The sequence below is a fragment of the Pocillopora damicornis genome, chromosome 10, assembly GCF_964200805.1.
Source record: "Pocillopora damicornis chromosome 10, jaPocDami1.2, whole genome shotgun sequence".
Taxonomy (NCBI): domain Eukaryota; kingdom Metazoa; phylum Cnidaria; class Anthozoa; order Scleractinia; family Pocilloporidae; genus Pocillopora; species Pocillopora damicornis.
In genome coordinates, this window is record NC_142679.1 from 21,163,855 (window position 1) to 21,176,285 (window position 12,431).

Below are 12,431 nucleotides of genomic sequence, written 5' to 3' on the forward strand. Positions count from 1 at the left end.
GAAATCAGGGAAAGAATACAGCGCAATCTGGTTAATTATCGTGAAGATTTCGTCCGATTTGTTAATCACGAGTTACAGACAGAATTGGACAACACGAAGTCCGGTTACCAATTAATCGAAACTGTGATGGAATTTTGAGATAGAAACTAGAAATCGGTCATACGTTTTCAATAAAAAAACATTTAACTCGAAGAAATGCGAGACAACAGAGCGCGCACATGAAGCGTTCTGTCTACTTATACAGGCATGACGTGTTAACTGTCCCTCGACTGTCCTATTACTGTCCAATTACAAGCATGACGCGCACACTGTCCTATTAGTCCTCAAATCGGGCTGGTGATAACCATTCACGTCAGACAATTTTTTTTATAGTTAATATTGAACGAGTCAGAAAAATTAATTGACAATAGTTTTATTACACTCGTCTGATACAATGAGAAGGATAAAATGAACGCAAACGAGATGCTTCTATGTACAAATAACTTAAGCACTGATGAATATTTAGAAGTTGCATCGCTATCTTACACGCTTTATGTACATAGACGTTACAAATTTGTGATTATATTATCAAGTTTTTGCTTGGTTTCAAGTTACATCTGCTCGTCTTGCAGTATATGTGTGTCTTCGAATAAATTTGTAACAATAAATGTGCAAATGAAATCAAAACAGGTTTAATCAAAAAGTGAAGAAAAAGTACCAAGAATGTTCAATTAAGCGCGTTCTCCACGAATACGTCTCGCAAGCTGAATGTCTTTGGGCATAATGGTGACTCGTTTGGCGTGAATTGCGCAAAGGTTAGTGTCCTCAAACAATCCTACCAAGTAAGCTTCTGCCGCTTCTTGTAAGGCCAACACGGCAGAACTCTGAAAACGCAAGTCGGTCTTGAAATCCTGCGCTATCTCACGGATCAATCTTTGGAAGGGGAGTTTGCGGATGAGAAGTTCTGTGGACTTCTGGTAGCGGCGAATTTCTCGGAGTGCGACTGTTCCTGGCCTGTAACGATGAGGTTTCTTGACACCGCCAGTGGCTGGAGCACTTTTCCTTGCTGCCTTTGTTGCAAGTTGCTTTCGTGGAGCCTTTCCTCCGGTTGATTTACGAGCGGTCTGTTTAGTGCGTGCCATTTCTTTACAGTCTCGCAAAGCTTATTGGTGAAATAGTCGTACAAAGTTGCTGTGACGCAGGATCTGGAACTTCTTGGTAGTGGAACAGAATTGCTATCCAAGTTATATACGGCCACAATGCACGTGCGAATTATACATCAAAAATATCTCACCTATCGCACGTAGAAGTCGCAAGCTTACCATTGCTTGTTGCTTTAGATTCTAACTTCCTGGCCTCTCTTAAAAGCTCTCTGATTGGTTCTCCTTTGATACATTTTTGAGCTGACGAATCACAGTTTTGAATATATTGGCGGGAAATTGGTTAATCAGCAGCTGAGGTGACTCTGTATTGTATCTCGCCTTGAGCATTTGTTCGTGACAATAAAGCTCCATAATTTATTTTGCATGACTTTGGCACCGAAGTGCTATATTTTCGTTCATCCTTTACGTTCCAATGTGATGATTAGGTTTATACTCATCGAGAGAGAGAAAAAAAAAATTACAAAGCTAAATATTACCCCCTATGATGAAAGCGGCAAGGATTGAAATTATTACATGTAGTTTAAAAGGAGGAGTGCGTCGATCAAATTTTTAATTCACATGTGGCTCTACGTTCTTTGGACGTTGCTGGAAAGGAGTTTCGTGGCTCATTGTGGTCGCTGTGTTATTTTTGTCGCAATAAAAGACTCGCTTTTTATAGCATTGTAAAAAATCTTTGAAGATTCAAGCTTTATTCAACTTAATTATTTACCCAAAAACGCATTTACTATGAATGTTTCTGCACAGAAGCAGCTGCTTTATTTTGCACAATTTTTCGAAGATATGCATGTAATAATGATTGTTTACATACAATAGACAGTTCTGAAACTAAACGCCCTTTCAATGGGCACTTTGTTACTTTGAATTTAAATTTATTTTCTTGGTGACTCAGCGTTGCATCTTCATCTATACGTCTTCAACACATCCTGGAAAAAAACAATTTAAATCGTGAAGATCAAAACCAATCACAATCACTTAGGGTCCTACCTAGTTTAGGAGTACAGTTATTCATTACGATTGATGAATACCTCAAATTGCCTTAGGAATGTTGCGAAGATTCCAAAAAATTCCTCCGGTTTATCACTCTCTTCGCCAAAGTACTGCACAAGGAGGCTAAAGCTTCGCTTGGCATTCCTCCGAAGCGATAACACGTCCTTAAGGTCTTCCTTTGCCGAAACAGCAAAAAGCTAACAAGTTTGTTAAGGAAAAGCTTCGTATGACTTGACCTTGAAGCTTTCTCTCACAAGTTCTTATTCCTAACTCGATAAAGGATGAGAATTACTCGCTCTCTTTGAATGATAACTTCGCACTACAAAAATATGAATGAATTATGAGGCATTTTGTGCCATCCTTAATTATGCTAAGGGTTATCATACTACCCAACCTGATCTTTCAGCTGCTTATGTCCAGCTCGATAAAGATGCTCCGGTATGTCATAAATAGTACCCCTTTATTGCAGTGACGGTAAAATACTACTTATAAAAGACTAACACAACGTTTTCGCTGAAAACTGAGTGACCATAACTCCATTTTCTTAGGAGTAGCCCTTCAGTGACTCACAGACCCTGCTAAATCTAGATCGTAATTTTCCAAATGTTTTCTTTATCGTAATTCAGATACCAGGGAAATCCTTAAATAGTCTACTTGCGCCCAGGAAAAGGCGCTCAGTTTGGGTGAGGTTCATCGTGAGATTCAGTAAGGGGATTAACCCTCCCCCCCCCTTTCTCCCCTGAAATTGTATGCGTATCATTCACTATTTGCATTGCGCAGCAGTCCAAGTCTGATATTCAGCTTTTAAGGATACCCCAATACTTGCACTGAAGCAGTCTTCCTCTACACTATCGTTGTTTATTTTCTCTACGTCTTCTGCAAGGACCTGTGAATTAAAATATATGAACATCCATGAATTCGAAAGTTCCAACGAGGCAGCTTCAAACACCTTAAAATAAAAGAACCTCAAATGATAACTAGAAACTAATTGCTTTACCTCAATTTCTGCGGACAGCTCGCATATTTCCTTGTCAAGAGAATTAAATGGAACTGAAAAGTCGGGAAAACAAGGTTACAAAAGAATCATATCGCCTGGAATGTAACCTGTAGTGGAGCTTCAGAGAACGGTAACTAAGGCGTAGAACTCGTTCTCCAATTGAACATCAATGTTGTTTTTAAATCTGTCAAGCTCCATTTACACAATTTACGCGACTAATTGGGAATGAAATGCTAGCTAGTTACAAGGAAAAAACCTTACCAGTGACAGATAATCTCTTGTGTCAAATTATAGCGTGGGTTGAAAATGATTTTATATCCTCACCTTTTGATGCTTTTTCCACGTGTCTGAGATCATCTCCCAAAGCGGCGATGTGCGGACATTTTGTGATGATAACTCGCGTTAGGTAGTCTAACATAGAAGTGGCCTTGTTCAAAGATGATTTGTAATCCATCAGCTGGGAAAAAATAGTTGAAGGGCCAGATTTTCAATTATTGTCGGAAGTGATCTGGGCTTGCATTGGTTTCGCTTTCCTTTGCTCTTTGATTAGGTCAAAAAACTCGCGTCACATTCTTAACAATCATAACTTGATCATCTCCGTTTTCCCGCGTCTTAGGTGGTTTGTCTGTTTTGCCTTTGAGTTCTGATTGGCTCTTAATGGTATTTTCCGTCCCTCTGATTGGTCTTTGTTGTTAATTTGGTTTTGGTTTTACGAGACTCCATCGAAAAATGCTCAATTTAATATACTGATGTTTAAAGCTGCTATATAAGTTGCCTGGGATGAACGCGAAGTGAAAACAGATTGTTGTGCGTGTACTAAGAGGTATGTCAGCCGGCTTTCGGTTCCTTTGTCAACTAGGGCGTATAAAAATAGATTATGAGTGAAACAAAATAAACAAACTTGCCTTTGTAACAAAAGTTATCTTAAAGGCGGAGGTTTGGCTACCATTCATGATGTTCCCCATGATCAAGACCATCTACAATTGGCAGAATAAGTATGAATAATAGATGTGGGTAAGTGGACATCAAATTTTGTACAACAAAAGACCTTGCTTAGATACGCACATTTTACTTCAAGAAGTGTACCTCTATGAATTTTGGGAGTTTTTCACAAGCCATAAGCTCTTGGCAGGCGGTAATGACTGTTTCAAGATGCTGAAATACAAATCAAATGTGAATTTATGTCATGAATGTTCGTAGATTCAAAGTGTTTGCTACAGAAAACGAACTTCGATCTTTCATAAGCGGGAGAAATTCGTCACTGTTTCTGATCGGTCGATATTCGATTTGAATCTTTCAGGAGTAACGTAAATCAATTTGAGGTAAGGCCTTATCAAAGTGAAAGAAAGAGAAGTTATGGATCATATGAAACAAACAAAGGATAAACTTATTACTGGTTTGATTTGTGCGATCCTTTCTTGTAACTGAGCTTTGAGTAAAACAGTGCGGAGTCTTGCTTTGTAGGAAGGCACAGTCGCTGCAACCTGGGAATGACAAAAAAGACATTTAAGATACATTACCATCAAACAATGTGAGTGACGCTTTTTGCTGATATACTTTCATACTCCTGGGCCCAGTTGTTCACAAGTCGGATAACGCTTTCTAGCGGATAAGAGTTACCAAAACATACTGCGCTGTCCGCAGGCTAGAGATTTATCCAGCGGATAGCGTCAACCACTCTCTCAACAACGGGGAGAGTGGATGAATTACTCGAGGTGTTTTGCCTAAGAGCATAAATTGCTTCTGTCTTGACTTGCCTTTAATCAACCAATAATAAACACTACAGAGGTGGAAGATTATTTTAACGCGACCATCGAAAATGAATCCCTGCCTTTTAATGCGTAAAAAAGTTAAATAAATCCCAATTAGCAAACAGCCTTTACCTCTCACGTTTTAACGTATTCAACTGGCTAACTATATGCTTTCTTATAATACCGTTACCTGAAGATAAAATCGCTCAGCTGGCTCAAGTGAAATCCCGTTTTCTCTCTCCATTTTCCGTAAAGCCCGGGCCTAATAAAGTGCACGAACATGGTAGTTGTGAAATAGCTCGACAGGGTAATATAAATTCATTTGGATGAAGATTCAAGTTTTAGTATGAATAAAAATATTTTTTAACTGTGAGTCTTTGCAAAAAAGACTCATCTGTAAAAGGGGATCTTTGCAAAAAAGAAAAATTACCTCAAGTTTCCATAATCAGTCACTTGTCATGAAATATTGAATCATAAACGCCCTTTACATGTCCACACAAACCAATTAAAGCTAAGAAAAATTAAGTGAACTGAATTTTTAAGAAACCAAACAGAGGGGTTTTTCATTTTCTTCCTCATTTTAGCCGCTGACTAAAACATTTATACCCAATTCTTTGTGATCCGTTAAACCATTCTTGTTCAGCTAGGGCACGTGTGCGCACTCTTATCTAATCATTAAGTTTAGTCACTTTTTTATGTGCATATCTCTACACAGCTGTTACCTCTTGATCATCCGGTGCAAATGCCAACACCTGTCTTAGTACGTCAGATGTAAGCTGTGTGGTCCCGGACATCAAGCATTGTTTAACGCCTTCTGCTTTAAGCTTGTAATGCGTCAAAATGATTGCTGTGATAAATCAGCAACCATATCAGTTACCTAGTTCATTTATGAAATAGACAGTAGACCATGGTTTGAATAGCTTCCTTGGTGACCGTTCTTGAGAATGTCACGCGAAATCTTCCTTCCTCCCGAAAAAAGGTCTCCTAGAATTTTTTGTGGTGATCAAATTTGTCCCATCCGTCCTGTCTGCAAATCTATCTTGGCTAACTCTTTCACAACGCATGTTAATCACAGATATTAATTGCGCACTCAAGGAACATTAAATGGCGATTCAATAAACAACATTAAGGTTCACATATATGGATTCATTTCTTCCCTTTTTTTTGCTTAACATGAAGTTAGTTTGCTGCTACATAATACTATTTTATTTTTCTTTTCGTTAACTGAAGTACTTACAGACATTGAAAATCTTCTTTTCGTCCATTGCATTTTCTCTTTTGGTCTTTTTCAGTGAACTCCCTTTGAAATAAAATTACATAACGTGCTCATTATAGAAACAACGTTGTGCTTTTTCTGTCATTATATTGGCAAGAAGCAAGAGAATATCAGCAGTTGATATTTTCTTGAAAGAAGGAAGACTGAAAAATTAGCACTACTAACAAGAGTTTATATTCACTTGGCACTAATTAATAAATAGATTCTATAAGATTCCATGGTTCCGTGCGGAAAAGTTGTTGACGGTGACGTCATGTATGCGTCGATCCTCTCATAGATTATGGGTAACAACCAATCAAAATGGGTGAAAATTTCAGCTTATCATATAACGACTACAAGGAAAGCGAAGGTTTTTTTTTAGATAATAGCTATCATCAACCTTCTTTTATCTGTGTCACATAACTCTGTATTTGTCAATAGATCGGCTGGGACAACGAGCTGGCAAGAAGTAATTATAGTCTCATATTTTGGTAATGTATGCAAGGAACTTCATATTTGTTTTGGTCAGCGCGTATAAAATCATTTACTGTGTCAGTATACTTTGAAAATACCTGATTACACACCTGACAATGACGTGACAGAAAATTCCCTTATTATATCATCAGAGTCAAAAATACCTTCCAAAGGCAGATGTTCTTTAACCTAAATGAGGAATTAAATACAGTCAGAGAAAGGCGTTATTCTGTGTGAGTTAAACGAAGGACATGATATACATATGGGGATCAGTGTAAGATCTGGATTAAATTCCTGACAGCACGAATCACTTGTTTGCTCCCAGGGTAACCTAAAACGAAGACAACAGTCTCTTCATATAATGAAAAAGAAACCCCGTCTTTCCCCTTAACCCCTGGGGGACGAACTACGGCCACAGCCGTAGAAAATTACATCACCCTATTTTTGTTGCTATTTAAAGCGAGCCCGTGGGGAACTGAGGCTATTTATGCATTAAACCGCTGGATAACAAAATGAGGCTCATTTTCAGCGAAAAGAGCTCTTCGAAACATCGAAATACGAATTTTCCGGAATTTTTTACTCTAGTTGTTGCCGATATCGCGTCTGCCATTTAAATATGGCGTCGCCAAAACATTAGTAAGACATCTGTTTGCGAAAAAGATCGAAATGGCGGCTGCAGAATCGATGGGATTAACTTTTGTGGACGAAGATGACTTGCCTGTAGCATTTCTGCGAATCGCCCACGTGGATTCTGACCATGAAGCGCCTTCCGATGTCGATAGCAGCGATGAAGAGGAAAATAGCGATGAAGAGGAAGAGGAAAGTGATGGAGAAATTGAAAACAGCGATGACGAGGAGCAAAACTACTCCAATATGAGATGGACATCTACTATACAACCCCCAGAAGGCATAAATTTTCGCGAAGAGGTTGGTTTGAGGGTAGAAATGGACAATAACAGTAATTTTTTAGATTACTTCCAACTTCTGTTTACTGACGATGTTTATCAGCTGATTATTCGCGAGACCAAACGGTTTGAGCATCAAAAACGGCAGCTTGAGGACAATTCCCTGGGTGATCTCCACGATTTTACCCTTCCAGAGCTAAAGGCTTGGCTTGGGCTCACATTGGCAATGGGTCTTGTCAAAAAAAGCAATTTGAAAGCTTACTGGTCAACTGATTCGGTCACCAAAACTCCACTGTTTTCTAGCACCATGTCAAGAGACCGCTACCTTCACATTCTGAGATATCTCCACTTTGTAAATAATTGCAATGCCCCAGACCAGACAGATCCCAACAGGGATAAACTGTGGAAAATTAGACCATTTTTAGATGCTCTTGTGCCCAGATTTACAGCTGTATATGCACCTTCTCAGAATTTATCTCTTGATGAGACACTGATCAAATTCAAGGGCCGTGTTCACTTCAGACAATTTTTGCCTTTGAAGAGAAGCAGATATGGGATCAAAGGTTTTGTGATAGCAGATTCAGCATCTGGCTATGTACTTGGTACTTCTATTTACACTGGAAAAGAGGGTCCAGTAGCAAGCAAGGATTTGGCTAAGCGAGTTGTTCTAAAGCTAACAGAGCCTTATTTCAACAAAGGTTACAAATTGTTTGTTGACAACTGGTATACCAGTGTACCTCTCTTTCTAGAACTGGAAAAAAAGGGAATTAGAGCCTGTGGAACAGTGAGGGGAAATAGAAAGTACCTACCTCAGGACATTGTTGACCAGCAATGCGAGCAGGTCAAAAGCCTTGTCAGGGGAAACTCGCTTTTCCGTCAAAGTGGCAACCTCATCTGTGTGACATGGAAGGACCGAAAGCTGGTACATTTACTCTCAACTCTCCCTGAGGGTTTGGGAATTGGACAGATAGAGAGAAGGGTGAAAACACGAGGACAATGGCAAAGGCAGAACATTGCACAGCCACAGTTGATTAACCTGTACAACTCCCATATGGGAGGAGTTGATTTGGGTGATCAACGCATAGCAACTTGCTGCAGGCTTATGAAAGGAAATATTTGGTATTACAAAATTTTCTTTCATATGCTTGAAGTTGCTGTGTTGAATGCCCACATCATGTATAGAAGAGCTGGCCATCCTAGAGTCACCCTTGTCAAATTCAAAGAGAATCTTGTGCGGGAACTGATAGGAGGAAATTCTTTTCGACGGAACAACTTTTCTGGAGGCAATGTAGCAGTACAGGATGTCCGCTTTGACCGCCAGCAGTTTCACCATCCTGTGGCAACTGATACTCACAGAAACTGTAAAATACATATTCAACGAGTGGAAACAGTGTATGAGTGCTCGGTTTGCCAAGTGCGTATGTGTCCAGCACCTTGCTTTGAGCGCTACCACACACTGCAAAGTTATCTTTTTGATGACCCCAGTAGAAATGGTCCCAAGAGACTCAAAGACAGTCATGGCAGACCAAGAAATGGTCCAGGCAGACCACTTCAAAGGAGATCAAGATGGTTTTATGTTTCCTTTGATCAAAACATTAATTTACTTATCGAGGTTTAAGGTTGATTCAAGTGAACACTAAAATGATTTTGAGACTACTGACTGACATCAAGTTTGCAACTAAATATGGTTAAAAGAAGAACAGTAGTGTTTTATTTTGTGCTAGGAAAAGTGTTCTGTGTATATAGAACTTGATATTGTGTACAGTTATTGTGTTGACAAAGTTTTCACTTCAGTTCTGTTCTCTAATTTGAAGACGGTTGGGGAAAAAAATCTGTTTTATTACCTTTCTGGATTTTTCATATTTTTTCTGTAAGACACATGTATTAGTTCATTGCACCAAATGAAAGTGCAAAATCTCCTCTTTCTAAAAATGTTAGTTTTATTGTTTTCTGCCATATTAAAAAAATTTGGTGGCCTAATTAGTAATGTCATGTCACCAATTGAGTCAAAAAACCCCCACCCCCTCAGTCCCCTAGGGGTGGAGTCGGTGACTTTTAGAAATGTTTTTCACTTTTATTTTATTGGGGAATTAATAGTGTTTTTGAAGAAACATACAGCAAGTGTTGATCCAGAACAACAACAATTTTTACATTACCAAAGCTATACGGTATAACAGCGAATTGAAACATTTTGATATAAAACTATATGTACACAGCTGTAAGAGTTTCAATTTCACCTTTTTCCAGATGGTGTCTTGCTTGAGGAGGTCTGGGCTGAGTTGCTCCCAAGACAGTTTTCTACAGTCGATTCGTTGGCCCCTATGTCCTTTAATAGTGTTAGGTGGAGGAGGGGGAGGGTAGCTTGGTGGTGGAGGTGGAGCAGGGGCTGCATTGACAACTGGATAAAATGGCGGACCTTGATTTTGCCAAAAGTCTGAAGAAAAATCGAGGTACCAAGTATTGTTTTTTCGTGTGTCATAAATGTACTAAATTGAAATCAATATTTGGCTTAAAATAGATCCTTCCAAAATTCTTAGGACCGGTTATTTAAACAAAGTTTAGCCGTCGTTTAACAAAACCACGCTCTAAGCCTTCTTCAATTTAGCCGAACCTTTTATCTAATAATCAGTTTTTTGCGAACAGTGTCAACAGGCCGAAACCTAAAAGTAGACGGACATCTATTAAAATTAAATCAGCCCTCTTATGGAGAATCACCGAGGCCCACTGCTTGCGGAAAACCGCGGTTTGGGTTAGATCTCGTCTAAATAAGCGGCCCTTAAAATCCAAACGAAAGCAAGGCGTAAGGAAAAAAAAGAAACTGTTAACTAACTAAACTCAACGCACAAAAAAGTGAATGTTCACGTCAACTTCTAACTCAAATTTAAGCGCTCTGAAGGTGATTGGCTAAATTAAAAAACATACAAAGGGGAATGGGGAGAGACTAATGGTTGAAATACTACACTCAAGTAACTAAAGAAATTCCTAACAGTTGTTTTGAGTTGTTCGTATACCTTGATGTCGGAGAGTAGGAATCCAGTTTTGCACACTGAGAACTGAGCACACATAGGATGCCATGAGCACAGCAAAACCTATATAGACGATCATTGGTGAAAGAGGAATTAGCTGTTAGTCAGTCTCGCTGGACACGAGTGAAGGAAGCTCTGGGAGAGGGATTGGCTTTGATTTAGCTCTGAAGTAACTAAAAGTACATCATGTGTGCTTGATGAAATAAAAGCAGTGCTTACTTGGAAAAACCCAGATGTTGACTGCAAAAGTGATGTCCTTTTTCGTGAAAACGGTAACAGAGAACAGTAGAATTACAGCAATAAAAGGTAAAACCACTTTCCAGTTGCTATGGAAAGAAAAGGACGATAGAGTTTGATAAACATCTTTTATAGAAATGTAATGAAATGAGGAAGAAAGTAATAAGTTTTATAAAATTACCATTTGAAAAACTCTGAAGTACTGTTGAAGAAGTTCCGATTGTTTTGCGTCGCACCTGAAAGTAAGAAGCAACATTACAATGGTTAGAAGTTAGGGCGAGATATCTTAAAACGAAATTATTTGCCGGAATCGTTTCAAGTGACAGTATAATATTACTATATAATATTTTAGTTTAATATAAGGGCATAAAGTGATGCCTATAGTTATTGAAAAATCAAAGTTGCTACGTTTTTACGGCCAATCAAACTTTATTCACGTTTTGATAGTGTCGCCGGGACTCACTTGGTTAGGAATGGTTTTAGTTCCCTAGGAATTCGAAGTGGTGTCAGAACTGTCTGTGTCCGCGCGAAAACGTTAAGATAAAGCGCGCTTTTACCATGTTTATTGCGAAGTTGAAAGAAAAAAAGTTTTTTCGTGAAGTTTCTCTTGACAAGTTGACAATGATCAAATCAAATTCGGTTTCGGGGATTACTGATGAGACCTCTGTTTAAATGAATATTAGGAATCATTTTGTGGTGAAGTGGAACGAAATTACGAGTTGTTTTCTGTTGATTTGTCATAAACGGTTTCTAATAAGGACAAACATCATTGAAAATCGATCAAAACCGGTACACTTATGCCTGCAGCAAACACTCAGCTACTTCTTCCTAGCTGCTGGCGATTCAATATGAGCTTTGTCGGCTCGATCATTAGATTTCCAAAGTAAACAACGTCGCTATAAATAAGATGATATGCCGATCTATTAGAGTGAAAATGCTAAATTAACTGTTTCAAACTTGTAAGTGCTTCCGATGGGCATCGCAGGATGCGCTGTAATCAAATGCTTCGTTTTTAAGTTTATAATGAAAAATTGAAATAAGTACATCTTGTTTCCGTGCTAGCTCGATCATACACAAGCATTAGAGTTGCACCGGTTTCTTTTCAAGTGACCATTGAATCAATCATTCTGTTTTATTAGTTTACCTAAGATAAGTGTTTGCTTTGTTTTAAGTCATGAACAATTTTCAACTTTTTGTACAACTTGGTAAAACGTAGCTATTTCCTTGATCTCGTCTGGAAGAGTTCCCAAAGTTTTCGTTCGTTCAATTTTAAGACAACGAAAAATATATCTCTGTAAACAAAATCTCGGAGAATCTCACTGACTCGAGCGTAAGACCTTCCATAAATGGGATATTAACACCATCCAGCGATAAGTTTATGGTTATTACTGCGGATATGTTAGGCACATACCTTCTGTGACAGTGCTTGAATCCTTTTCCGATTCTGTCATGGCAAAAATAGTTCATCCACCGCGCACATTCTTTTCTTAAGATAAATTCTCATTGTTGATTAAAAACTTCGATCTTTTAGGCTGTCTAGATTTACTCAAGTATCTACATTAGGAAGCTGTTTGCCGAGTAGCTCTGTAAGTGCAAACACCTCAGTGGTTGCTTTGTAAAAGAGCGGTCTTCATGACGTCATAATAGATTTTGACGT

General features: G+C 38.7%; 2 protein-coding genes across 3 annotated transcripts; both read right to left on the bottom strand.

The window, feature by feature from the left end:
* Positions 1-400: 400 nt before the first annotated feature.
* On the bottom strand, positions 401-1,260 carry LOC113666718 (histone H3-like). Its single transcript, XM_027182508.2, has one exon. The coding sequence runs from the start codon at positions 1,119-1,121 to the stop codon at positions 711-713; it is 411 nt and encodes a 136-aa protein (XP_027038309.1). The 5' UTR covers positions 1,122-1,260; the 3' UTR covers positions 401-710.
* Positions 1,261-1,882: 622 nt separating this feature from the next.
* LOC113666675 (disheveled-associated activator of morphogenesis 1) lies at positions 1,883-12,411 on the bottom strand. Of its 2 annotated transcripts, none has more exons than XM_027182466.2 (17): positions 12,186-12,411; positions 10,956-11,010; positions 10,757-10,863; positions 10,523-10,600; positions 9,749-9,945; positions 6,717-6,795; positions 6,115-6,177; positions 5,600-5,724; positions 5,068-5,139; positions 4,521-4,610; positions 4,213-4,281; positions 4,032-4,103; positions 3,451-3,583; positions 3,127-3,179; positions 2,944-3,015; positions 2,168-2,326; positions 1,883-2,065 (listed from the first exon to the last, which is right to left on the bottom strand). In XM_027182466.2, exons 1-17 carry the CDS (start codon positions 12,223-12,225, stop codon positions 2,042-2,044), a joined length of 1,488 nt encoding a protein of 495 aa, XP_027038267.2. In that variant the 5' UTR covers positions 12,226-12,411; the 3' UTR covers positions 1,883-2,041. The 2 variants fall into 2 exon arrangements, with proteins under 2 accessions (XP_027038267.2, XP_089041532.1); XM_089185406.1 differs by lacking the exon at positions 12,186-12,411 and adding an exon at positions 11,238-11,371.
* Between the last annotated feature and the right edge of the window lie 20 nt (positions 12,412-12,431).

Bases quoted from the DNA above. Each gene is read 5' to 3' on its own strand.
- LOC113666718 (XM_027182508.2), bottom strand. From the start codon at position 1,121: ATGGCACGCACTAAACAGACCGCTCGTAAATCAACCGGAGGAAAGGCT.
- LOC113666675 (XM_027182466.2), bottom strand. From the start codon at position 12,225: ATGACAGAATCGGAAAAGGATTCAAGCACTGTCACAGAAG. The intron at 10,601-10,756 runs GTAAGCACTGCT...TCGTCTATATAG, and splicing joins CAACATCTGGGTTTTTCCAA to GTTTTGCTGTGCTCATGGCA. The intron at 4,104-4,212 runs GTACACTTCTTG...TGCCAATTGTAG, and splicing joins AACTCCCAAAATTCATAGAG to ATGGTCTTGATCATGGGGAA.